The sequence below is a fragment of the Panthera pardus genome, unplaced genomic scaffold (genome assembly GCF_024362965.1).
Source record: "Panthera pardus isolate Hobbes unplaced genomic scaffold, ASM2436296v1 HiC_scaffold_25, whole genome shotgun sequence".
In the NCBI taxonomy this organism is placed as follows: Eukaryota; Metazoa; Chordata; class Mammalia; order Carnivora; family Felidae; genus Panthera; species Panthera pardus.
The window spans coordinates 42,841,645-42,867,069 of NW_026526821.1; the positions used below are offsets into that span (position 1 = coordinate 42,841,645).

General features: G+C 60.0%; 1 protein-coding gene across 3 annotated transcripts in view; it reads right to left on the reverse strand.

Annotated features, from left to right (window-relative positions):
* Nucleotides 1-765: 765 nt before the first annotated feature.
* RRBP1 (ribosome binding protein 1) overlaps nucleotides 766-25,425 on the reverse strand; it is a 64,054-nt gene continuing 39,394 nt past the window's right edge. For 2 of the 3 annotated variants that reach the window (XM_053890452.1, XM_053890451.1), the window contains 21 exons: nucleotides 24,793-24,915; nucleotides 21,363-21,515; nucleotides 20,526-20,644; nucleotides 17,989-18,142; nucleotides 15,644-15,782; nucleotides 13,643-13,821; nucleotides 13,471-13,496; nucleotides 10,628-10,718; nucleotides 9,716-9,808; nucleotides 7,301-7,393; nucleotides 7,136-7,219; nucleotides 6,891-6,980; nucleotides 6,091-6,183; nucleotides 5,582-5,653; nucleotides 4,934-5,029; nucleotides 4,285-4,368; nucleotides 3,701-3,808; nucleotides 2,884-2,967; nucleotides 2,520-2,618; nucleotides 1,896-2,039; nucleotides 766-1,340 (listed from right to left, as the gene is read on the reverse strand). In XM_053890452.1, coding sequence (XP_053746427.1) covers nucleotides 1,302-1,340; nucleotides 1,896-2,039; nucleotides 2,520-2,618; nucleotides 2,884-2,967; nucleotides 3,701-3,808; nucleotides 4,285-4,368; nucleotides 4,934-5,029; nucleotides 5,582-5,653; nucleotides 6,091-6,183; nucleotides 6,891-6,980; nucleotides 7,136-7,219; nucleotides 7,301-7,393; nucleotides 9,716-9,808; nucleotides 10,628-10,718; nucleotides 13,471-13,496; nucleotides 13,643-13,821; nucleotides 15,644-15,782; nucleotides 17,989-18,142; nucleotides 20,526-20,644; nucleotides 21,363-21,515; nucleotides 24,793-24,915 — 2,163 coding nt within the window. In that variant the 3' untranslated portion in view covers nucleotides 766-1,301. The remainder of the gene's footprint in view (nucleotides 1,341-1,895; nucleotides 2,040-2,519; nucleotides 2,619-2,883; nucleotides 2,968-3,700; nucleotides 3,809-4,284; nucleotides 4,369-4,933; nucleotides 5,030-5,581; nucleotides 5,654-6,090; nucleotides 6,184-6,890; nucleotides 6,981-7,135; nucleotides 7,220-7,300; nucleotides 7,394-9,715; nucleotides 9,809-10,627; nucleotides 10,719-13,470; nucleotides 13,497-13,642; nucleotides 13,822-15,643; nucleotides 15,783-17,988; nucleotides 18,143-20,525; nucleotides 20,645-21,362; nucleotides 21,516-24,792; nucleotides 24,916-25,425) is intronic. The other variant, XM_053890453.1, reaches the window with a different exon arrangement.

Consider the following 25,425-nt stretch of genomic DNA (forward strand, 5'->3'; position numbering starts at 1 on the left):
CTCTGGTGGGTTTGACTCCTGACATACGGAGGTCCCAAAGCAGGCAGTGGAGGCTAGTTCTTGGATTGCCCTTCTTTGGCACCCTCTCCATTGTGCTGGACGTGCTGTGAGGGTGTGCGCCCTCCCCCTAGCCAATCCAACTCCTGTCACAGGCCTGAGGCTCAGGAGGGTGATGAAAGGGGACAGTGCTTGCTCGAGGCAACCCCTTAACAGGACTGGTTGATGCCACCAAGCCCCAGGCTGCTCAGATTCACCTGCTTGCTCCTGGCTTGGTCCCACCCATCCTGGGACCCGACCCCTCCAATCCAGGTGTTGCTCAAGCTCGATTCCCACTGCTTCCTCCAAGACCACGCTGCCTCCAGCTGCCAGACACAGTGGGTCTTAGGATCTTGGCAAGTCTGGGCTGGCTGCTCCAGCTCTGGACCACCCCCCTGAGGCACAGAGGAGCGTCCAAGCCTCAGTCAGGACACAGATTCCCTTGCTCGTTCACAGAGCTCACCCTGGACAACAGCCTAGGCCACCCGTGGCCTGCTTAGGTAGCCTCCGATTCTCAAGGGTGGGGGCAGCGGTCAGCACATCTGGTCACCGGGTGCCATGACCGGGAGAAGTGCTGGGGGAGCCCCCAAGACAGCTGCAAATCTCCTGATTTCAGGGGAACCAAACAGCACACTTGTTCTTCCCCTGAGGGAGACAGCCCCTCTTCGTTCCTCATCCTGGGCCCAGCGGCCAGGCCAGGGAGCCCCAGCAGACCAGACGAGACCGAAGTGCCGGGCGACAACGTTGGTTTTAATGGCATTAACATCCGGAGGTCATACATCCGTTCTTGCTGGCAACTTCTCCCAGGGCTGAGGGCTGCTGCCTCGCTGGGCCGGGCTGTGACCCTCCAGTCTGTCCCACAGCCTTTGAGATTCCTCACCCAGCCCCGCCCGCCTCCCACTCCCCAGCCCAGTGAGAGAAAACAATTGCACTGATTGACACACGGGTCCCCAGAGGCCCCAGCCTCCCCAGCTCACACCCTGGGGTCTGTCACGGAGCTGATAAGGGCTTTGGCGTCTGCTCGGTGGTGGTCCAGGCCTGGTCCTGGGGAATAGTGTTTATCAAACGTGACAAAGGTTCTTTTACAAACAGGGGTCTGGAAGATCTATTTCTGTGATTCTAAGAGACTCTCGTCTCTAATGGCTTCTCTCAGAGCTACTGGAAGTTGGGCCTGGATAACGCTGTTGGTTGGTTTATTTATCTGTAAGGAATGTGTAAGGCATTTTGGTAAGTTGAACAGTAACTTCTCTTCCCGCAGAGGAGACTCAGACAGAAGTGCCCTCCTTTGAGCTGCTACTGTCCTCCTGTGAACAAAGGTGGGCAGATGGAAGGAGAGGCTGGGGTCAAAGAGCCAAGGCGAGCACTCACCCCGAACTCCTAGGGACCTCCAATCACCCCTTGGGATTAACACCCCCCACCACTCCAATACTTTCAGAGAACACCCAGCCCAGCAAGTCTGGAAAACCAGAGTGGACTCCGGGGGCTGACAGGAGCCGGGGACATAGGAGAGGGAGGGCCCTGAGTTGGGTGAGGACCCTGGTCCCCCAGGCTGCAGAGCGAGGACCTAGCTGGCAGTGGGGGCCAGAGACGTACTTCCCACCAAGGGGAGCCACAGGAGGGCAGGTGCTGGGCCCAGCAGGCTGAATGTCCTGCCACCCACTTTCAGGAGTCTGACCCCACCACTTCCGGCCCCCCAGGCCTGGCTCTCCCATCTATCCTGCATCCTGGGACTCCTGGGGCTCCCACAACCCCACCTGGCCCTTCCCACCCTGACTCCCACGGGGTCTGCTCTGCTCTGGGCCAGGGCCCAGCTCCGGGGATGGGGCAGCCGAGGCCATGGTTGGGGCCAGGACACTCACTGTTCTGTCCAGCTGCTCCTGCAATTTCTTCACCGTGTCTTTCTCCTTTGCCAGCTGCTCCTGGGTCGTCTTTAAAAGCTCCTGTAATTTGGTGGCAGCGCGTCCCAGGTCACTGGTTAACTTCTTCTCTTTTTCTAGTCTCTCCTGTGGGTGGTCACAGGATCAAAGGAGATCAGCTGTCACGTGGCACACAGCAGAAAGACCACGTGGCTATATGCCCGGGAAGCCGGAGTCTTCCAAAGGCGGCGGGAGGATGTGATCTCCTGGTCACCCAGAGATAGGTCTCTGTCCCAGCTACCAGCACTACCAGGAGAGCTTCCTATGACACGGGGCATGTCCTACGGCGTACTGTGGCTAGCGTGACGGAGGAACTGAACTTCCAGTTTTGTTTAATGTAAACAGCCCCGCTGACTGGTGGCTGCTGTGTGCGACATCAAAAGTTTAGACATCCCGCCACCCCCATCACCACCAAATGAGGCTGGACCCTGCCCGAGGGGCCTCAAGATGGCTCCCACCGCACGGAACGACAGTGGGAGATGGTGGCAAGAGCCGGGGCGGGAGAGGTGGTGCTCCTTTCCTGACCCCACCCTGAGCCCTGGAACAGACCCCCCGGGCCCCCTCTACCTTCAGCTGCGTGGCCTCCTCTGTTTCTGAAGACTCGAGGGGCCCCATGCTACGGAGCTTCTCCAGCTCTGCCTGCAGCCGACACGCCGAGCTCTGAGCCTTGGTGTAGAGAGAGGGCAGCGGGGCATGGGCGGGACGCCGTACACACCCCACAGGTCCTATAAGTCCGCCTGGGGACGCCCACCAGGAGGGGATTAAGGCTGTGGCCAGGGAGAGCAGGCGGGACCCACACGCACGGGGCAGGGGACTGTGTGGCACCCCCCCCCCCCCACCCCAGGAGGGAGAAGGCCAGACCGCCCGGCAGACCCCGGCCCATACCCCCACTGTCCCCGACACCCCGAGGGCTACAGAGGCAGGGCCTGACCTCCTCAAACTCGGCCGTGAGCTTCTGCCGTTGTGCCTGCTCGTCCTCCAGGAGGGCTTCCGTCCGCTCCAGCTGCGTCTTCAGCTGCGTGGAAACACCGCACAGACTGTGGGAACCCGGTGAAGGACCCCCTTGGGAACCAGGGCTCCTGGGCAGGCGCCGCCTCCTAGCTCCTTGCGCCCCCTCGGCCTTTCCCTGCCCCTGGCTGCCCACCAGCCAGCTGACAGTCGCTCCTACACTCCCGCTGCGCGGAGACGGTGCCTCGGCCCCCGGGTCCAGAGCCACCACCTCTGCCGACCTCAGACACCTTTCCTGAGACTCACGGCACAAGGAGGCCTCAGAGCCACTGTGCAAGTCCCCGCCCCACAGTGTCGTGCCCACCACTGCCACTCTGGTGACAGGACCCCACCTCCCGCTGAGGGCTCGCAACCACGCCACTTGGGTCCAGAGTCTGGAGGGCAAGCACCCTGCTGTGACGTGTCGGCGAGGGCCCTGGCAGGAGACCAGACTCCCTGACTGCAGGCCCAGCCGCCCCGACTCCCTCTTCCCCCCACTCCTGCGCACAACTGTTAAGATCCAGCGCCCGACCCCTCTCCTTCTGGCCGCTTCCCTGCCCCTTCCTCTGCTCTGGGACTTCCTCAGAACCTGGTGGTCCCTCTCGGGGCAGAGCGGGGTGGGGAGAGCAGGCCCTGGAGGCTGCAAATTGCCAGTGTTTAGCCGGAACAGAGGCCTGCCGCCTTTGCTCTCCAACTGGGCTCGAGGGGGCCCACGCGGGCTGTTAGTGACAGACATCTGGGGACCGGCTCACCGCCCTAACCTCGACAGGGTCCTGCTCTGCTGGGGGGGCCTCAGGGGGGACAGCCGGGGACCCAGCTACGTCACCATCCTCTACGTGGCTCTGCATCTCACTCAGCTGCTGCCTGACCTGAAACAGGGAGGGTGGGTTTGTGCAAATACACAGCCAGACACACGCCCACCGTGCCACGCCCACCCATACATTTGACTGAATGGGTCTGAGCCACTGCTGAAGTGAGAAAACATCCGAGGGCCACGGAGGGCGAGGTAGTGCTGAGCCACAGGGCTCACGGAGATTTGAACTTCCCAGAACCCCTGCCCTGAGCTCCCAGTGCCTTTACGGGGCCAGGCCGCACCAGGGGACATGTGACTAGAGCCCGAGCACCGGCCCTGGCAGCCACACGCCCAGCTCCGAGTTCTGGGCCAACGCACAAGGAGCCCCTTCAGTACGGCTGATCAAAGCCGGCCCCAGAGGTTACACCGGGGCACACCCCACTCCACCGAGCCATGTGACCTTGCACGGGGTGGAGAACCACGACTGGCCAATGAACCACACACACGCACACACACCCTGGCACCGTTCCCCTCCTGTCCACGCTCACTCACCAGGGCGAGCTCATTGCTTTGTTTCTGGGCTTCACTCTTGGCTGCATCCAGCTGAGACTGAGATTCTAATAAAAGTTGCCTCAACTTGGAGAGAAAATGAATCCAGGTGATGGGGGGAAAAGGAGAAAAGAAAACCAGTTCCTATGAGTTAACACCTACGCACACAAGCTGCTCCAAGCCCCGAGAGCATTCCGGAGCAGCGTGGGCCTGGCAGGGGCTCCTCGGCCTCCCCAAACTACAGTTTCTGTCTGAAGACGTGGGGAAGACAGAATCCACTACAGGCCTTTCTTGGATCTTCATTTACAGACCATCTTATAAAATACGGCCAAAAGTTTGAAATCAAACCAGGACTGGGGGGTGGGGGGGTGCCGCCTCTGAACAGTCAGTAAACGGTATCAGATTTAAGCCCATTTGCCCCTGAAATGGTGTCCCCGGGCCAGGGAAGGAAGTGGCCTCACGAGGCTGTCCTGGCTGTATGCTTCCCTGTTGGTGGCATGGTCTTTCTGCCATTTGCCCATGACACCTCTCTCAGGTCAGCTGGCCCACGGCCAGGGCAGAAGCCCGAGAGCCCAGACTCTGAGTTCCTATTAATGAGCACCATGGAAGGAGAAACCCAGGACGGGCTGGAGACCTCGCTGGGCAGACTCACCCCTGCCACCTCCTTGGCATAGCTCTGGCACTCGGCGCTGGAGGCCGCCATGTGCTTCTCCAGCTCTGCTTCCAGATGTGAGGTGTGTTCCCGCACCTGGATACACACACACACACACAGGTCTCGAGTGGGCCAGCAGGAGGCACTGACCACGGGAGACAGGGTGACGGGGCGCAACAAGGCTGGCTGCCCTGGGGTAGGGGCTGGGAGACTTTCCGTGGCCTGTTGGCGATGGGCCAACCAAGGACAGGCAGAAATGAGTCCCTGGCAGCGGAACGCCGTCCTGAACTCCGGCACTCCTGGGCCCAGATGTGTTCCAGACTCCACGGTGGGGAAGAGCTTTTAGATTTCCTTGTTAGGTGGGCACCAGAGGCCCCCTCCGCAAGGCCAGGGCTGACCGTGTCTGCAGAGCCCTGGGGCCACCCGGCGCCCCTCCCACGCCGCAGACGCTGCCGTGTGCCGGGCATCCTGCACAGGCCCCCCGCTATCTCGGGCCGCTCTGAGGTGGCAAGTGGCTCTCAAGAACGAAAAGCAGGACGGACGAGATCCCTCCACCCCTCTCAACACGTGTGGTCCACGAGGGAGAAAGAACTACAGTGGCCTCTGTAATGAGGAAAGCAGCCCTCTGGGCAGAGCCCCCGCGCCTACCTGATCTGAACTTTCAAGTTCTCCTCTCAGCTTCTCTACAATCTCTTCGAGATGTGTCACTGTGACCCGTGACTGCAAAGCAAGGGCAAGGTCCCATCAAATGTGAGCCCCTGGGGGGGGGGGGGATGGTCCCGGGATGCGGTGCCACGTGTCCCCGGACCCGAGCAGGACGGGGCCCCCTCTCCCAGGAAGCCCAGTGGTGCCTGCCCACCTCACGCATGACCAGCAGCCTCTCCCTAGGGTAGGGGTGGGGGTGCCCTGGAGACGGAGGAGTCGGTGGTCACTCCGTAATCAACACTTTATGTGGCATCGCCAAAACCCAGCGCACTCGCCTCCTGTCTCCCAGGAGACCTGCGCGACCCCATCGGCGCTTCCCCTGGTTTTGATGAATTCTGATCTAGCTGTGGGCCTTTGGGAAGTTGTGTCTGAATTCCTAGGGAAGGCGGACCCCCCCGGAGTGATGCCCAGGTCACTGGCTCCAGGCCAGGGTCTCAGGGCCCTTCCAGTACCTTCTGGAGCTCCTCCTCCGTGGCGCTCACTTTGGCCTTCCACACCTGCTCCTCCTCCTCCACGCTCCTCTGTAGGTCCTTGAGCATGCCCTCCTGGGGGAAAGGGACACTGAGGCGGGGCCCCTCTAACTGTAGACCCTACTCCCATGAACACAACCTCAGCCTAGTGCCCCCGGCTCCTCTGGGATGGCTGCCTGGCTGTCAGCGTGGCCCAGCTCTGACTTCGTCATAGTTGTCACATGGGGAGGAAGGCGGGCCACAGTCCTGGTGTGGGGTCTCTGGCCAGTGTGCGAACGAAGGCTGTGCGTGGGCCACGCAGGGGAATGAGGTCTGTGACCCGAAGGACATCACTAGGGTTCTCATCTCCGTTGGGTTTGCCACCAGCGCTGATCTCAGGGGCCCGGGACGGGGTCGGGCAGGAGGTCTAGACCTAGCGTGGCTCCGGCAGTCACACGGACAGTGGCTGCAAGCCAGCCGTCAGCCAAATGCCCACCTCTTCCTTTCCCAGACTGTTCCGTGTCCCAACTGTCTCTGCACCCCCAGCTCCAAACCCGCAGCCCAGCCCTCTCCTCCGCTCAGAAGCAATGAAGGCCTGAGCACCTCCTTCATCCCCTTTGGGGCCCAGGCAGGGGCAACGGCTCGCCCAAGGGCGCACAGAGCCAGCATCTGAACCCAGGGCTCTTTCCCCCAGGGCCACTGGCCTGCCCACTGCCTGGAGGCTCTGAGAGCTCTTTCCTGGCAGCCCCGTGAGGGACACCCAGCCAAGAGCCTTGCCAGAGGCCCTGCCTCTCACACCCTACCGTCTCCGCCAGGATGGTGCGGTACTGGTCACACTCAGCCTGCAGACTGTTCTGGGTCTCCTCGGCCTCCCTCAGCTTGGAGGCCAGGTCCTGAGGGCAGAACAGGGGTCTGGCTAGCCAAGCACAAAGGTTTCGCCCAGCTGCCTGATGAGGCAGCTCCGGGCACCCTCCCTTCCCACCGACAGGGGATAGCAGAAGTGACCGCAGCGGCCCCGGCAAGGGTGTGTGTCGGCACCTGTGCTTACCGAGGAGGGCTCTGTGCTAGCTGGCGGCAGCTTCAGCAGCTCGGGGCCCTTCTCTCGGAGTTCCTGCAGCCACTCGGTGTAACTCTGCCACAAAACACACGAGGTAGGGCCCGGAGACATTTCCTGTGGGCAGTGGGGTCCCGCGGGAGCCACCTCGCCTCCTACCTGGTGTGCCGAGCCAGAGAGTGCTGGCAGCAGGGCGAGCAGGGCTTCCTTGGTCTGTGCCTCGGTCAAGCTGAGCTGCCTCTCCGATTCCTCCTAGAGCAGTGGTGGGCGGGTGGGGGAGGGCAGCATTCAGTTGTGACACTTAGGGCAACCCCAGGGAGTGTTCCTGGAGATGCCCGTCCCCACCTCAGCTCTTCGGGGGAAGGACAGGATCAAAGGAGAAGACAGGTAGCTTCCGTGGGACCAAAAGGGGCGGTGGAGTGGGGGCTCAACCTCAGCAGCCAGGCTCTGGCCACCTCGGCCTGCGCTGGGTCAGTCCTGACAGATCAAAGTGCTGATGGGGAGACAGCAAGCTGCCCACGTGGCAGGTGCAGGCTCCTGACACCCCCCAGCAGGAACCTACCCACCATCGGTTCTGAATTTTGGAGCTCTCCACATGAGCGTGTGCGTGCTCCTGTGTGCGTGTGGACGGCCAAGCTGCTGGGGGGGGGGGGTTGCTGAGGGGGAGGCAGAGGACAGGTGAATCTCCCAGCAGCCACCACTTAAGGGCTATTGCCAGCCAGGAGCAGCGGGGATCAGGACCCCCACTCTGCAAAGGGAGGGACCCACCCAGAAGGGCTAAGGGCTTGGTTGGGGTCCTGGCTCTTCTGAAGCCTGACTCACACTGGCCAGGCTGCCAGGCCAGACCCCATCCGCCCTCCTTGAGGCTCCCATGCAAAGCGCAAGGAGGACCCTGGGGAGGTTTCTGGCTAAAAGAAAGTCTTATCTAGTATCCTGTGCCCAGTAGGTTGAACCTGCTGCCGATGGCATGGCTGGAGACCTGAGGGTGACACTAGAACTCTGACCAGATCAGGACCTTCCAATGCAGTTCTGGAATGCGCATGACAAACGGATGCCCCGTCCGCCCACAGCACCCATGTGATCTGTACTCAAGTCTCAAGGGTGGTGACCCTTCTTGGCTCACCACCGATGCAAACAACGCTGCTGGTCGATGCCGGTGGCCTGCTCTGAATCCTTGACCTCATGACCCCATTCAGGCCCCCTGGCCACGTGAGTCCCAGGCAAGGGCCAGAGGACCCAGAGACCAGCTCCTATCAATCTGGCTGCATGACTGCAGATGACATCTCTCATCACAGCTCCTGCATTTGCCACAGAAAGGCCACAGGCTTCCAGGTCACCTCTGAGGAGTCTAACTACAGCTGTTGACCTGAGGCCAGCCCTCCACCTCCTGCCTTGTCTTGGGGCCTCAACTGCTACAACCCTCAGGCTTCCTGGGAGGCTCATGAAAGTCACTGCAGAGCTCATGGTAACAGGACAGACATTCCTTCTGCATGAGCGAGGCTGGGAGGGGAGGGCTAGCTGCCCCGGGGCCTTTCATCAAGGACGGAAACGTGTGGCAAGAGGGGGTGGGTGAGGCCTCCCATGGCTGCCACTGCAGGCCACGTCCCCAGGACAGAGCTCAGTGCTGGCTCCCGGCCCAGGGCTCCAGAGGCAACATGGGGGCCCCAAACATGGAGACACCCACATTCTGCCGAGCTGGGTGGCACAGAGCCCAGGACCTATAGATAGCTTGCTGCTAAAGACAACTTTCCTTCTGCTACTTACGGTAAAGATCAACCACAGGACTTACTGGGCCAGGATCTCATGGGCCCCGAGAAAGTGGCCGGGGAGAAAAACAACTTGAGGACAGCCAACCTCGGGCTCAAAGGCAGTGAGGCCACGAGGGCTCATAGCCCCATGGCCGCTCACTCTCTGCACCCTAACGGCAAAAGGCCCAGGTGAGAAAAAGCACCGGGGGGTATGTTCCCCCCTTCACCTTAAGGATAAATGAAGGAGAGGGAGGAGGAGGGTAAGGGGGAAGATGCAGGGGCACAGGGCACACTGTCTGCTGGCCTCGGGGCCCCCAGGCACGGATCTCTGAGGGGCCCCCTGGCATGCATCTCCGAGGGGCCCCCTGGCACACATCTCCAAGGGGCCCCCTGGCACAGATCTCCGAGGGACCCCCTGGCACGCACCTCTGAGGGCCCCCTGGCACGCATCTCTGAGGGGCCCCCTGGCACAGATCTCCGAGGGGCCCCCTGGCACGCATCTCCGAGGGGGCCCCTGGCACGGATCTCCGAGGGGCCCCCTGGCACGCACCTCTGAGGGCCCCCTGGCACGCACCTCTGAGGGGCCCCCTGGCACGCATCTCTGAGGGGCCCCCTGGCACAGATCTCCGAGGGGCCCCCTGGCACGGATCTCCGAGGGGCCCCCTGGCACGGATCTCTGAGGGGCCCCCTGGCATGGATCTCTGAGGCTCCGAGGCCAAGGCTGCTCTGCACGCGGTTTGTGTGTTTTGTGTGGTTTGCTAAACCACACAGTTGCTGCCAACCGAATCTTGACCAGCAGGGGAGTCTGCGCGTGTGGGACTCTGACCTTGGCCTGGGTCAGGGAGCGCAGCTTCTCCTCACAGGCTCTCTCCGCCGAGGCCAGAGCCTCCATGGCCTTCCAGTTCTTCTCTCGGAGGTCCTGGGGGCAGAGGCAGGAGAGGTCAGCGGCCAGGGACAGTCGGCTGCCCACACATCCCACCCGGGCTGCCTGAGCCGGGCTCAGTAGCGAGGGAGAACCCTCCCCAACCCCACTTGGGACCCCAATGGGGAGACTGCCAAGGGACAAAACGTGCTTTCTCTTAGCGCACGTCGCCTGGTTCCTCTGGGGCCAACCACTAGGGAGCGGCCGTGGCACCAGGCCGTGAGGAGGCTCCAGCGTGAAGGAGAGAGAAGAAGACAGGGTCGGCTGGCTCCTCAGAGAGAAGCAGCTCCTGTCACCACCGACCCCTCAGCTGGCTCTGGCCGCGCCAGGCACAGGGAGGGCCAGGCGGGGCTCCCGGGGGAAGAGGAGATGGGGGAGCCAGGGAGCCCGGGGCCACCTGAGGAGCAGTGAGGGGCAGCCCAGCAAGGAGGATGTAGGGGGGGCTCCGCACCCCCTGCAGAGGAAAGGGGCTTCCATATCCCCTTCTCATGACATTTGCCTCCCTACTCCAAGGTGACCATATGACCCAGACCAAACCAACTGGTACATTCTGACCCCACCATGGGGTGGGGGTAAGGGGGGGCAGGGGGCTCCATGCTTGGGCACGTGACCCAAGCCGATGGGAAGGGAGTCAGCTCTGGGCCTTATGACGGACCCAAAGGGGAAAAGAGGCCTCACCCAAGCCGCCAAAGGCAGGCAGGCTTCCAGCCACGAACAGCACAACGGGACATAAAGGGGTAGCCAAACCCTTTCCTGAGTGGTTAGGGGTGGGATTCCCACAAGGCCAGCCTCACACCCACGCTTCTCAGCACTCACATTGTTCTTCACTTTCTGCTGCTCAACTGCCTCCTTGAGCTCGGTGGCCTCCTTCTCCAGACACCGCACCTGGGACTCCAGCTCCTTGAGGCTGAAGGGAGACAGTGACATCATTGCTGCACTCCAAGGGCCGCGCCACCCCAGGTCCTGCCTCGGGAGTGCCCCTTCTGCTGCCTGGACACCTACCCGGAGCCACTTGGCTATGGGTCAGTCCCCTCCCACTGCCCCCAATCACGTCAACAGAGCACAAGCTTTCAAGGGGAGCCCAAGGAACTGCCTCGGCCCCATCCTCTCCACTCATCCCGAGTGCCCAGGGGGCTGGGTGCAGACCCAAAAGGCCACCAGAATTACACCTGGTGACACTGGCTGCTGGGATTGAAGAGGTCAGAGCGGCCACAGTGGCGGGAACAGGGATGTATCCCAGACAGTAGGGTTTGGGGGGCGCTTTTTCTTCTACTGAACGGTATGTGGCTTCTATTCAACCTGGTCCTGCTCGGTCCCCACAAAACATGTCAGCTGGCCCTTCCCTATGGCCACAGCCACACCTGGCCCTCCGAAGACATGGGCTGGGCCTTCTCAGAGGTCGACTGAGCTAGACTCAGGTGGTGCTGTCGCCTGCACACCCATCGAGACTCTGGACGCCACTGCTCTCAGCAGCTCATGATAGGCCAGCAGTCTCTGCAGGGTACAGCAGGACCATCCTTTGTCCAGAACCTAACTCTGCTGAGACCCAAAGGCTCCTCCCTCAGGCCTGCGCCCAGGCTCTGGGGAATCAGCTCCGGGTGACGCCCCAGATGCCATGGGGTTGGCGAGATGTCAGTCCCGTCTCCACATTCAAGAGCCTAGTGGGCTTTGACCACCCTCATCTTCCAGACAGTGAGAGGTTGACGCTGCTACAGATGGACTAGCTGTTCTGAGTCACAGGCTTCAAACAGGGGCTTTAACATGTTGGGTTCTGCATTAAACTTTAGGGCAGCGAAGACCCCAGGAACAGCAGGAACAGGTGAAATCTGAAGTCCAGAAGTGATGAGCTTGGAAAGAGGTCCCCCACCCATGGGTGTGCCCACCAGAGGGGGCTGCCAGCAGTCTGGGGGAGGCGGGTGGGGCCCTGGCCACTGCCAGCCAGATGAGGACATACACATCTGCATTTCTTTTCATGGGCCGCGGTCAACAACGTTTTTGCAAAACACCATTCTCACGCACCTTAGGACTGAACAAAACAATTGTGAGCGTGGGCCGCTAGTTGCCCCAACCACCCTACCAGGAAATAGGTTCCCACCGTGGCAACGCCTCACCTGGTTACTCTCAAAACAGTTTTGGTCAAGGCCTTGAAGTCAGTTGTTGACTTCTTGGGGGGTGGTTTCAGGCCCAAGGAACCTTGACCTCACCCTTAAAGCTGTACTGGGACCCCTCGCAGCAATTCCCTCAAGCACCACCCCCCACCCCCCCCCCCCCCTTCGTGCAAGAGCCTGCCTCCAGCAAACCACCACATGAGCAAACCCAGGCAGGCAGATGGCAAGGACACACTGACAATCAGCCCCCTGGCGGCCGCTGCCTGGGTTCCAGAACATCTGGGTCAGATCACTCATCTCCACCCAGAACAGGATGGCCAGACTTAGACACAACTTCCAGATAAATTCAGAAGGAAATTTAAAAAACCGATTTCTGTCAAACACATCTGCACAATGCAAAAAATTAGAATGAACCATTATTTGCGGTGTAACTTTGATGCCTCAATAATTTGCTCTGTGATCCAAGAATGTGATCTTAAAACACAAAAGCAAAAAAAACCCTCATCAAACACAACTTCTCTACTCCAATAAATTCCAAGAGAAACAAAACTCACGTGAACTTTCTGCAAAGTAGCACAGTGGGAAAGGAACATGGAGAGTTTGGTCCTGCGTCTCCTGCAAGGCATTTTGGGCCCTCTGGCTTCCTTCCTCAGCTCTCAAACCGCTAAGCCTGAGGCTAAGAAACATGGACCACGGCCCGAGGAGGCGCAGGGGAGGTGACTCACTGGTGGCAGCAGCCAGAACAAGGGAACCATGTCAGCTGATGGTCTGGGACATGTCTTATTGTCTGCATAGGGACAGAGGACACCCTTCATGCCTCACCCCCCGTGACTATCCTGTGGAGCTCTGGCCACAGCAGCCAGGACCCTCTCCCAAGACTGTGGACATCTGTTCAGGGACGCATGCTCCAGAAGTGATGGTCCCAAGGACTCTAAGTCCCCTAACTCAAGCCACTCCACCCAAGTATTGGCTCCAGCCTTTGCAACAGCAAATAAACAGTCCCCTAGCACAGCCTCGTGCTGGGTCACCAATACCGAAAGCGAACAAGGTCTGCCAGCAGTGAAGTTGCCTTGCGGGCAATCCTGTGACTTGGGTCAGCTCTCAACTGCACAGACATCGCAGATCTGTGCAAAAAGCTGGAGACCTCCTGGGTTCTCTAGATGGGTGTGTAATCACGGCTGCTACCTGATTTATGATCTCAGTCCCTAAAAAACCCTCGCCTTGTAGACATGGAGACCCTCCGACCAGCTGAGTCACAGATGGATGGACGGACAGGAGGGGGCAGAAGGTCCAGAAGCCCCCACCGAGCACCTGCCAGTCTCCACACAGTTGAGCCTTGTTCCTCAAGAGGAGGCAAGGAGCTCTTTGCAGGGAGGCCTTATTTTCTGGCCAGGCCTGTTCCCTGTCCTCAGAGCCACCGGAGGGAGCAGGGAAAGGCAAGGGCCTCTGAAGGGGCTCTTCCCCAGGGAATCTGTGCACCCTGCTGGAAGCCCTGGCTCCTGGGGTCCTGGCCACCCCACGCTAAGGCTGCGGGCCTCCGCTTCCACTTACTGGGCCTGCTGCTCCACTTGGCTGGCCTGGAACGAGAGACAGAAAGCGCCGCGGTCACCATGAGACTGGCCTCGTGCGGCGACTAGTCAGGATGGGGCCCATCCACGGTCGGCCCTCTCTGCTTGGCAGGGTGGGACTCGGCAGCCTTCTCCCTCCCCTCCCGAAGGCTGACCTGGGCGTCCTGGGTGTCTCGGGCCTGGCCCGCCTCCAGCAGGGCCTCGATGGACCGGATTCTCTCGGTGAGCTGCGAGTTCTCGGCCCTGGCCTCCTTGAGCTGCCCGTGGAGACCACTCAGCTCCTCACACTTGCTCTTCATCTCCGCCTCGGAGGACTGCAGTTTGCTGTGCAGCTCTGAGGAGAAGCGTGCAAGGGTGGGTGGGGGTGGGAAACGCCGGCACAGCCACCCTCACTGCCTTCTGCGTGCACCCAGGCCCGTAAGACACACTTGTGACCACCGGGCATCTTAGCGGCTGAGGGACAAAGTCACTCTGGCTTTTGCTCCCCAGCGCACACTGGGGTGGAACGAAATGCCCTGAGATCACTCATGGGAAAATGATGCCGCTCTGAAATGGATTCCAGCTGTAGCTGCTGAACTTTTGTTCTCTGGGACACTGGCTCATATCAGCTGAGCTCTGCTTAGGCAACTCGAACCCAGCACTCCCGCCGACCAGCCTGGTCTCCTCATCTGGCTGCTCTGCTCCTCCGTGTCCCCACTTCTCACCGGCCAGCGAGGCCTGTGGGTTCCACATCCGTTGTCTGCCAAATCCCTCCCCGGCCCACCAGCACCCTGGAGCCACCTGGGCCCAGCCTGTTGCTTTTGGCCGGAATGACTGCAAGAGCTTCACGCCTGCTCCCCTGGGCCAATCCTGCTCCTCTGGTCCAGTCTCCACTCAGCACCGGAGCATCCACAAGTACAAGGGGCTCATGCCACCCCCGTCCCAGATGCCCTGAGTGCTCCCAGCACGCTACACCTCACAGGGAGGGCCACCTGGGGCCCTACACTGGCCGACTGCCTTCTTGTTCCAGTCACACTTGTTGATCTTATGCCTCTGTTTCTTGTACGGGCCAAGTTCAAGTTCATCCCCATTCTCGGGGGCCCTGTGCTGGCCGTTTCTGCCTCTTCCCGGTCTTTGTGAAACCAGCCCCTTCCTGTCATCCAGACTTGGCTTGAACATTCCCTCTGCCTCAGAGAGGCCTCCCTGACCACCCAATCTAAAGCCACACCTAGCCCATTAGAGTGAGGTCAGCAAACGAGGCCCAAGGGCCATCTCTGGCCCACTGCCTGTTTTGTAAGTAAAGCTTCATTGGAACACAGCCAGGTCTGTCTGTTTATACGCCGTCTAGGGCTGCTTTTGCATTATGACAGCAGAGCTGAGCAGCTGTGACAGACCCTGTGTCTGGCCCACAAGGCCAAAACTATTTACTAGCTGCCTCTTCAGAGAAACAGAATACTAACACTGCGTTAGGTCATGCTGGCTGTTTGAAGGCTGTAGAGCACAGGGCTGGTTGATGCATGGCCCCGCACCTGACTACTGTCTCTCCTGCTAGAATGTGGCCCTGCTGCCACTGCTTTACTCCTGGCCGAGCTCTGGGTGCCTATGGCAGTCGCTTAGGAAATACTTGTGAGCAAGTGATTATGGAGTGGTCACTGGCCTCGTCTGCCCTATTTCTCCAGGGGCCCTCAGCACCCTCACTTAGCCACATTCTTCTGATTATGAAGGTTACCTGTATGTAGGCCTAGGGGGACCATAGGCCCCACCTTCCAAACCTAGCTTTTGGGCTGAGTGAGCCAGGACAGGTCCAGAAGGAGTCCGCTGAGAAGGTCGACAAAGGCCTCAGGGTTGCTGTGGCTCTCACTCACAGCCGATGCTCCAGAGGGGGCCCCATGGCAAGGCAGGCTCCAGGCGGTGGCACCTTCCACACCCCCGACTCCCCAGCCCCGCTCTCAAGCTCCGCCCTGACACCTAGTCCTTGCTGGCTCTGCCCGCCTCCTGCCGAGACCGCCACCTCACGACCACCTGAGGGGCAGAGTCAGGGATCCCATGCTGCCCTCACTCGCCAGCAGGGCTGGTCATCTTATGGGCTCCGGCTCGGCAGTGGGGCCAGGGTGGTGTGTGGCCCCACATCTGGCACAGACCCTCAGGCCCGCTGGGAGCCAACAGGCCACCCTTACCGGCCATCTGCTGCTGCTGCTCCTGGGCCTTCTCGGCGTCCGCCCGCAGGCTGGCGTGGCTGGTCTGTGAGCGGCACAGTTCCCGGCTGACCTCATCCAGGCGCTTCTGCAGAGCCTCCTCACTCTCCTTGTGAGACACCTGGGGACCGGGCACAGGGAAGGGGGCCATGAAGATGCCAGAGGGAGGCTGGCCCCTCAGCTGGCTCTGACGTCGCAGACGACAGAGAGCTCTCTCCATCCTGCCAACCTACCCCAACAGCCTTTATCAAATGCTCCTGCAGGGGCGCCTGGGAGGCTCTGTCGGTTAAGCATCTGACTCAATTTCAGCTCCGGTCACCATCTCACAGTTCGTGAGCTTAGCCCAGAGCTATGCTCTGTGTTGACGGTGCAGAGCCTTTTTGGGAATCATTCTCTCTCTCTCTCTGCCCCTCTCTCCTCTCTCAAAATAAATAAATAAACTTAAAAAAAAATGGTCCTGCATTTCAGGGCACCTGAGTGGCTCAGTCGGTTGAACGTCCGACTTCGGCTCAGGTCATGATCTCGCGGTCTGTGAGTTGGAGTCTGCTTCGGATTCTGTGTCTCCCCTCTCTCTCTGCCCCTCCCCCGCTCATGCTCTGTCTCCCTCTGTGTCAAAAATAAACATTAAAAAAAATTTGAAAAAAAAAATGCTCCTGGATTTCTAAAGTCAGTTTACCCACTGGAAAAAGCCAGGAGGCCATGGCCACCCTGGCCCCTCAACGGTGAGTTCTCGGTAAGGGGTCCCAGGTGATGAAGCGCAGTCACAGAAAGGGAAAAGCCCCGTTTTGACTTCAGTGTGACACAGAGAGTTGCTTCCCGCAACCTAACCCTCCAGAAAAACCTGGGGACCTCCTGAGTTGGCCCCTCTAAGGTTCGCATCTGTTGAGTTCTTGTTCTGAGCAAAGGACTACTGTAGGCATTCTATGTGTGCATCAGCGTGGTGAACCCCCAGCCAGCCCATGGGACAGGTACTACTGTCACACCCTTTTTCAGATGGGGAAAAAGGCTCCAAAATCCCCAGCGGACACCGGGGGCTTCACTGTCAGCAATGGGACAACAGAGGAGGCAGCCACACACCCCTGCCTCCTTCACCACCTGCAGTCATCCACTCCCAGAATCTCTGGTGTCAGAGAGGAAAGAGGGGACTCTCTGCGGCCCCAGGCAGGGGACGACAGCCTGAAGCCTGAGAGGGCAAGAGACGCTCCGAGTCTGGGGCTTACTGGTGAGGGCCAGCCCCAGGCTTTGACCCCTTAGAAGTGGCACACATAACGGTGACGAGCTGGGTGCCAGAGGGGAGGTTCCAGCCCCCGAAGCACAGGAACTATCCCGAAACCTTCAACACATGATCACGGCTAGGCCCACCCCAGTGAGCATCTGATCTCACTGGTGTGGGTGGGCCTGCTTTAGGTAAAAATAGCAAACACCAAATCATCCATCTTGATGCTGCCCCAATAATCCACACTGTGTTTACCTGTCCGTGTTCCTTTTTGGTCCCTCGTATACACCCAAACACTGGTCTTACAATTTCACGTCTGTCATTTTAGTACCTTCCACAAGACTCGTGCTTCAGCCTAACTTCAATGGCTGAGCCGCAGAAGGGCCCAGGGCCCTCCGACCACCAGGACTTCCTCCCGCAGGTAAGTTAAATACACAGCAGACATGAGAGCAAGGCTCCCCACATGTGGTCCCCAAACGGGCTGACTGGGGCATCCAGAAGCCTTCAGGGCAACAGGGAGCAAAGCCCCTAGGCTGAGGCCACACTGGATGTTGCCCAGTGCACTTTGGGATGGGGACAATCTTCCTCCTCTGAAGGAGAACAGCCACTCTCCGGGGAAAATGACAGCTCTCAGGCCACAGCCGGAGGCTGAGAAGGAAGCATACCAGCCCAGCCTTGAAGTCCGAGGCTGCAGGACCACCGGTGGTGGCAAACGTGGAAGGAGAAACAGCTCTGGGGCCAGACCTAGGGGTTCAAATCCCACTTCTGTGTGAACTTGGGACCAGTTACTTCTTGGTGCCTCAGATCTTGTAACGGGTGACGACAGATAACAATGGCACCTACCTCCTAGGGTCCCGACGAGGGTTGGCGGGGTCAATGCTTACAGAGCACTCAGGACAATGCTGACCACACTGAGTGCACCCGCTCCACACCACTAGCGATCACTGTTACTAATGAGGCCCGGGCCGAGGGTTCCGGCCATCACGATCACGGGGAAGGGATGACCCGATGTGGCCAGGCAAGCTCTGGCCTGTCCCTGCTACGCAAATAGGCTTGCGGGGGGGAGGGCAGAGCAGACTCGGGCGCTGAAGCGGCTGCCACCATGGCTCACCTGCAGCTGTAGGACCTGTTTCTCAAAGGCGGCCGCCTTGGTCTCCAGAGCCTTCCGCTGCTGTTCTTCCTGCCGTGCGGCCTCTGACTTCTCCACCAACTCCTTGCTGACCTTGCTGAGCTCCTGCCGGAGCTTGGCCAGCTCCGCGTTCTGCCTGCAAGACAGTCACCAGCCCCAACTGATGGACAGAAGAGGGACTGACTGGGTGAGCTCTCGCCAGCCCCGAGAGCTCCCCCTGGGTGACAGGGCCTGGCAGGCGAGCCTTTCTTTGGGGCACGTGCTCTTTTACAAGTGGTCACCCACATCCCAGAGCCACTACCAAAGCCTCTCATATTGTCGGTCCTATGGGCTTTGATGTGTGTTGGTGAAGACGTTCTTTTGCCAGCGCCGCGTATGGACCATACAGAGCGAAGAGCAAAATGTGCCCTACAGTATCCCACAGGAACCCCGCCCAGAAAGTCAGAGAAAGTCAGAGAAAAGGCAAGACACTCTTCTCCTCATTGCTGATCTAGGACCAGACAGGCCCCAGATGCAGGCTGACTGGCCTCGACACCCCTGCAGGGCTGGAGTCCATGCGCCCCACTTCCCTGGCAGACTGGACCATGGCCACGCCTGGGGGCCACCAGAGATGGGAGGTTGAGGCACTTTACAAAACAGACTGTTGAACACTGCACAAAAGCTGGATCTCAGGACCGGCGACAAGCACAGAAGTGAAGGAAGGAGACTCGATTGAAAGGAAAAGAAAGGCAGCTCAAGACCCGCTTTCCCCAGTGCGAGCAGGTGATCGGCCCACCAGCCTCATCAGCTCAGAAGACATCTTTCTGAGGCAGGACCGACCGTCCAGCCAGGAGACAGTACTCGGCGAGACAAAGGGGACAGACAAGACCGCCCACAACCCTGCACAGTGGTGTCACACCACGTGGAGGCCAGAAACCTGGCTAGGACCAGCTGCACTCTGCTGGCTGAGGGCCAGGTGGGTCCCACCTCTCTGCACTTGGCTTTTCCCACCTGCACCAACGTGGCTGTCCCAAAGGCTCTCTCTCAGCTCACGCTAAGGCCAAGATTCAAGACCGGAGGGCTTACAGCAAAGGCTAGATTCCAGTGCCCTGGGATAGTGACGGGAAGCTGAGTGGGTGGCCCCCTGGGACTGCTCTGGAGCTCTGGGCAGGGCCCCGGGACACCCACCCCACGCAGAGCAGAACTTCCACAAAGGGAGTCGGTGGCCACCGCCTCAGGGTGACAGGTCTGTAGCTTTATGACTTTCCCCGGGACAGAGGCCGCAGTGGATTCTACATGAGTGGAGAAACCAGAGCTCCACTGTTACCTTCTGCTTGTAGCTGCTGAGGAAACCACAGCCACCAACCTCCAGCCTGCTGACAGGCCAGGGCAGACATGAAGATGTGTGCACACGCACACCCAGAGGAGGCCTCTGCACAGAAGGCACCAGCCTGGGGAAGGTGGCCATTAGCTCACACTGCCCTGGGGGGCCACCGGCAAGACCAGACGCATGGGCACAGACTCCCCTCCCCGGTCCGGCTCCTGGGCCAACCTTCTCCCCACTTGACTTGCAGCTAAGGGACAGAGGGAACTAGCGCCCTCTACCTTTGTCGGTTCTCCAGGCAAGAGGGGATGCTCTGGGGATAACGCAGAACCTCGGAAAGTCCCTTCTGGATGTTTCAGGCCAAGAGAGGGCAAGGAAATGTGAATCAAGAGAAAACGTAGTGGGGCTTCCTCTGGGCCAGCCAGTTGAGACCGTAATGCTCAAATCAGGAAGTCAGAAGAAAGCCACGCTGCCCTTCACAGGGTGAGGTCACTGCTGCCCTCCAAGGTCAGCCCCCTATTGGACTCACTAGCCCTTGGAACTCCTGATGGGTGATGCTGAGAGCAAGAGCCCCCCTGAGCAGGCCGGGCCGAGTGCCGTGAGGCAGGACTTACTACTGCAAATGTCCCTTCCAGCACAGGAGATCTCGTCTCCCGGTGGAGAATCCAGGGGCTCAGGACCACGGTGGGTCCCCACACCACCATCAAACTCTGATCATGGACAATCCGCTAACCCCCAAAATTCTGGGCCACCATGAGAAGTGTTTAAAGACCCTACATCGAGATCCTGTGAAGACAGACGTGGAAAAGTACGTGTTCCCCCGGGAAGGCAAGATGCCAGCACCAGCCAGGACCTGAGAGGCACCCAACTACGTGGACACTGGGCACGGACAGACCAGACCGGGGTTTGCTGGCTCTCCCTGGCGCCTTGACCACGTGTGAGGATGCCGGCCATGCACTGGAAGGGTTGGCCACTCACAGCCAGACAGGGGGATGGAGTCTCAGGCCAGAGCCCTGAACGGGGAGGGTTGCCAAGTGCACAGCCAGCTCCCCGTGCTCACTCACGTGTGGGGCCCATGCCAGGCTGTCATGCCAGCCCCACATCCAGCAAGAAACTAGAATCTACCTGCAAAGCCTTGAGGCTCGGACACCCTCCCCAGCTCCAGAGCCTCCAGGAGAGCGCCCTCACGGTGTCTGAACGGGGGCGCTGAGCTTACTTGCTCTCCACCTGGCTCGTGGCCTGGTTCAAGGCATCCCTCAGGATGGAGTTTTCTTGCTGCAGACGGGCCAGCTGTGTGTTGGGGCCATTCTCCAGTTGCTCCTGAAGAGTCCGGATCTGCAAAGTCAGCGAAGGGGCATCAGAGTGCCTCTTGGCCTCACAGAGAGCCGGCTTTGGTGGGGAGCAAGGTCAGCGAGGCCCCAGCCCACAAACTAATGCACCAGAGGCAGGGTGACCCCCTGCATGCGCCCCCTCCCTTCCCTCTGCCTTACGGTCTGTAGACTCCAGGCGCTGTGTTAACCGCCATGACACCAAGCACATAGCCACAGCCTACAATTACCCCGAGGAAGCCTGTTTCCTGCTCTCTGACCTCCCGTGGCACATCCTGAGCCAAGCAGCAGGGAGGTGGCCATGGCCAACCATGAACAGAGCGCAGGGCCGGGGAGAAGGCACGGGGCTCTGGCCCTGCAGGCAGGCCAGGCTGCTCCCTCGGGCAGCTCGTGTCTCTTGTTTTATGGCGTCCTCCCAAGCACGAGCAGAGAGGGCAGAGCCAGCATGACTGGGGAGTCACATGGAGGCTGCGAACTTGACCCACGGGAACGGAGGAGACGGGACATGGCACCGGCCACTTGGGACCAGGCTGTTTTCAAAAAGCGTTGTTTAAAATCTATTTTATATCTTCCTGGCTGCTGACGTTCACACACGCGTGGTGGGCTGGCCACGTGAAACGGCCCCTCCCTCCCAAACCAACCCGATTCTGAAGCCAGCTCCCCCACCCTGTGGGGAGCCATGTGCCACCTGGGGCCCCCGGCCGCACCCCAGAGCCACTGCCCACCTTGCCCTGTAGCTGCTGCACTTCCTTGACGTGCTCCCGGTAGCTGGCCTGCATGCGCGCCTGCACGGCTGTGATCTCCTGCTCCCGGGCCACAAGCTGCTTCTTCACCTTGGCCTCCCCGGCTGCTGCCTTAGCCTTTTCTGCTGCCAGCTCCTAGGACACAGCAGAGGGCACAGAGGCAGTCAGGCCAGGGCAGGAACTTGTCAGACGGGCCCAAGGTCATCACAGCCCAGACATCGCCTGGGGCTGGGGGCTTGAGACCCCCTCCCCCTGAGTTCCCGGACAGACCAAGCCAGCCACAGCAGAGAACCCACAGGAGGCAACGAGGGATCTGATCCCTGGAAAACCCTGCTGACCTGACCAGTAGGAGTGGATGTCAGACCTTGGCCATGTGAAGGCAGAGGACACAGGAAGGAGCTATGTAAACAGGACACACTGTCTTGTGCTCTCCAGGACTATTGGCTCGGCCCTGCTGGGGCTACGACACCCTGGCTTGGCTGGGTCCCTGACATCCAGGTCCTGGAAGGCCCACTTCTACTTGAGTGCTTCGTGTCAGGATGGAAGCAGCAGTGAGCCTTGATGGCTGAGCCACACGGAGGGCCCAGGTCTCCACGTGCACCTGATCAGTCCTCCTCCGCAGCCCAGGGAACATCTGCTCTGGTCAGTGTCAGATGCCCATGATGAACACAGGATGCTGGGCCTGGGGACCTAGGGCCTCAGGCATGGGCAGAGCACAGGGTGGGACGGGCTGGTCAGGGGAGAGGGGCTGGCTGGGGTCTGTGTCATTCTTGGAAGAATGGCAATGGATGGAAGCCACAGGGGAGCAGAGAGTGACTATTCGAGAAAGGGTGATGCAAACAAGCCCCTGGGGTGAGGATGCTCCCTGTCCAGTGGGCCTTCAGCTGAGCTGGAAGAGCCTGGTGTGGGCCCAGCTGGCCTGGGGGACCACGGTGCAAGCGTCTCCCAAGATTCCAGGCCCTGTGCCATCCCGGTCCTGGGCAGGAGATCAGAGAAGTGGGAAATGCTCTCCTTCTCCAGGCCAGGGATGCCAGGGAGACCCACCCCGAAGGGCCAGAGTGCCCCCCGCACGTCCATCCCTGGGCTGGGACAGAAGCAAATCAGAAGCTAAAGGAGGAGCTAGGCTGACGGGGTGGCCGCTGGGTGCCAACGCTGCCTGTGTGCCCGGCCTTCCCTGAGCCCACCTGGGACCCCTGGCCTCACTGTTCACACAATCCTCTTCCTGGCTCTGCCCAGGGTGAGAGCCCACAGGAGCCCAAGGTCCACGCTAAAGGACACTTCACTGATCATCCACCGGAACCGGGAGAGGTGGCCAACACTGTGCTCCCACTCTGAGGCAAGCAGGCGCCTCACTCAATTCTGTCAGTAAGATGGGGATCATGACCCCCATTTTAAAGCTGAGCTCACTGAGCCCTGGGGAAGATATGATGGTGTCCAAGGCCGGGAAGGCTTCCTCTTAGCTGTGTGCTGGCCTTGGGCCTTGGTGGCCATTCGCTAACAGGCAGCCTGCTAGGTTAAGTCAAGCAAGGTGGCCAGAATCACAGGGGACAATACAATGATAGGTAATTGCTTTGGTGATGACAACCATGGCATTGGGAGAGGAAAATGGGCGTTCTGGAAGGCTTCTCACAGGAGGGAGGGAGGGAGGTCAAAGGAGTCTTCAAAGATAAGGGGAAAATCTCCAGCCAGCCATGCAGTGAAAGGCATTTGAGGATAAGGGAAGAGCAGGAGGAGAAGCCCAGGGGTGGCAACAAAGGGTCGGCATGTCAGGGGAGCACATGGGGCAGGACCGCAGGGGTGTGGGCTTGGGTCTGAAGATTAAGACCCACTGGCAGAGCTTAAAGAGGGACCTCATAGGACCGTGTTAGCACTTGGGAGCCCAGGAGGGTGCAGGGAGGGTGCGGTCAGAGGAGCGGGGGCCTGGCTGGACACCTCGGAGCAAGATGGGTAACGAACACCAAGGGCTGTGTCAAGCGGCCACCACTAGGGTGAGCAGTAAGTGTCCAGCATGAGGGCCGCATTAAGGGGCCTCCTGCAGGATGTACTCCCTGCTTGCACCTGCTGCCCTGCCCACAGTAGCCAGAGACCCTGGGCATGGGGAAGAAACAGGCCACTGGGACTGGCAAAGGTTGTACCTCCTCACTCCTCACACCTCCAGCCCACCCTAAAGTCAAGGGGGCAGGCACGGAACTAGCCAGACAACCACACGGCCAACCAGCCGTGGGGACATTTGCTCCATTTCCTCTCCCCTGACCTTAATTCTGGGGCAGACAAATGTCACAGGGATTTCTCAGTTTGTCCAGAAAGAAGGTACAGAAGGATGGCTCCCCGAAACCACAGATTTGACCAGTGCTGGCCTGCTGGCTCCTGGGGGTGGGAGGGCACTGATTCACGGCGCTGGCCCTATTCTGTGGTGCAAATGCTCACGGCCATGGTGCACCATTGGCCGAGGCAGAAAGAGGCTGCGTGTCCAGCTCCTGGGGGCAGGGCGAGCGGCTCCAGCCAGCCTGCATTTCACCAACAACTCAAGACGGGCTCACGTGAAGGCTGCACGTGGACAATCTTGACAGAGGTGATGAGGCCCAGCGGGCAGAAGGCTACTGAGCACTAGGGAAGGTCCTTCTCCTGGGTGGACCATTAACCAAGAGTTACCACCCAAAAAGCTCATCTGCTCTTGCCATCTCCACCAAATGAACTTCACTGTTTGGCTCAGGGCTGTGTCTCTCCAACTGAGGTCAGAAACTCAGGCTGCCTCGTTTCTGACTATTCTCGAATGAGCAGGTGGAGGTGCCCTGAGGAAGGGCTGTGGCCCAGACCACATGGGACATCCCCAGTCCCAGGCCATCTCCCTGGGCCCGCTGCCCGGACAGAAGGGGGAAGTAAGCAGCAAGAGGGCAAGAGCAAGCCACAGAATTCTGCTGGAAAGAGACAGCTTTCAAACTGAGTGCAACTGGCCTCGTGGGACCGCGGCACCAGGACTTACTCCTCAGGAGAGAGGCAAGGGACAAAGCTCAGCGAGTTCTGGCGGGGGTGGCCCCTTGCGCTTTCAGGGTGAATACCCTAAAAAGATGGCCTGTCACTGTGGGACCGGTGATGAGGTTTTGGCCCATCCCCATCAGAGAATGACAGGCCTAACCCTCTACTTAACGTCCATGCGCACGTGTTCTTCATCATGGAGGGGAGCTGCCACCCCGCACAGCCACCCAGGGCCATGACAGGTGAGCCAGCCCCAGGTTGTCAGGCTCTCAGACAGCAGAAGGCCTTCCCGTGGACACAGAATCCCTGGTGTGAGAGGCAGTCCCAAGCCAGCAGGCGCGTGCAAGGAGTCCAGGTGGGAAGGCCAGCCTGCGATCTGGGGACAGCACTGGCCACCGCTGGGGGTGCTCAGGACAGGGTGTGCGCTCAGCCGTACCTTATTGAGCTCCCTCAGTTTGCTCTTGGCGGCAGCTGCGTCTTCCTGCTCTGTGGCCAGCAGCTTTTCCTTCTCTTCCAGCTGGCGTTTCAGAATTGCCACAGGGTCGCCCTTCTGAGTGGCCTGGAAGTGCCCACAGAGCAGCGTTAACAGAGGGGGTGTGCAGATAGCTGGTGTGCCCTCCCACCCCAGCAGTCAGACCCTGACCCACGACCAGAGCAGGGGCCCAGTCCTGTGGGATGGGGCTTCTGGGTGAGCGGGTTCTAGCCCGACTCCACGCACTTCTGGGGACGGGCACCCCTGCCTCAGCCACTCAGTCGGCCAGGTCTCTAGGCCCACTGCATACAGGAACTGTTTGGACCAAAAGCTTTGCGTCTCTGCAGTAGGTTTTAGGAGCATGGTGCTTCCCACGAACTTGGGCCAATGGTGGCCAAGGCCTTTTCCTACCCCACTGAAGGGCAATTAGTCATTGTTTCTGGCTTGGGGCCTACCCCTTAGCTGCTGTGTGAGGCCTGCAAGATGCCTCGGGAGGCGAGGTGTACTCTGGGGACAGTGGCCTGAGGTGAGTCTGGGCCTGTCTCCTTGGAGAGGTCCTCCCAACCTCCAGTCACTCGCACACCAAGAGACACCCTT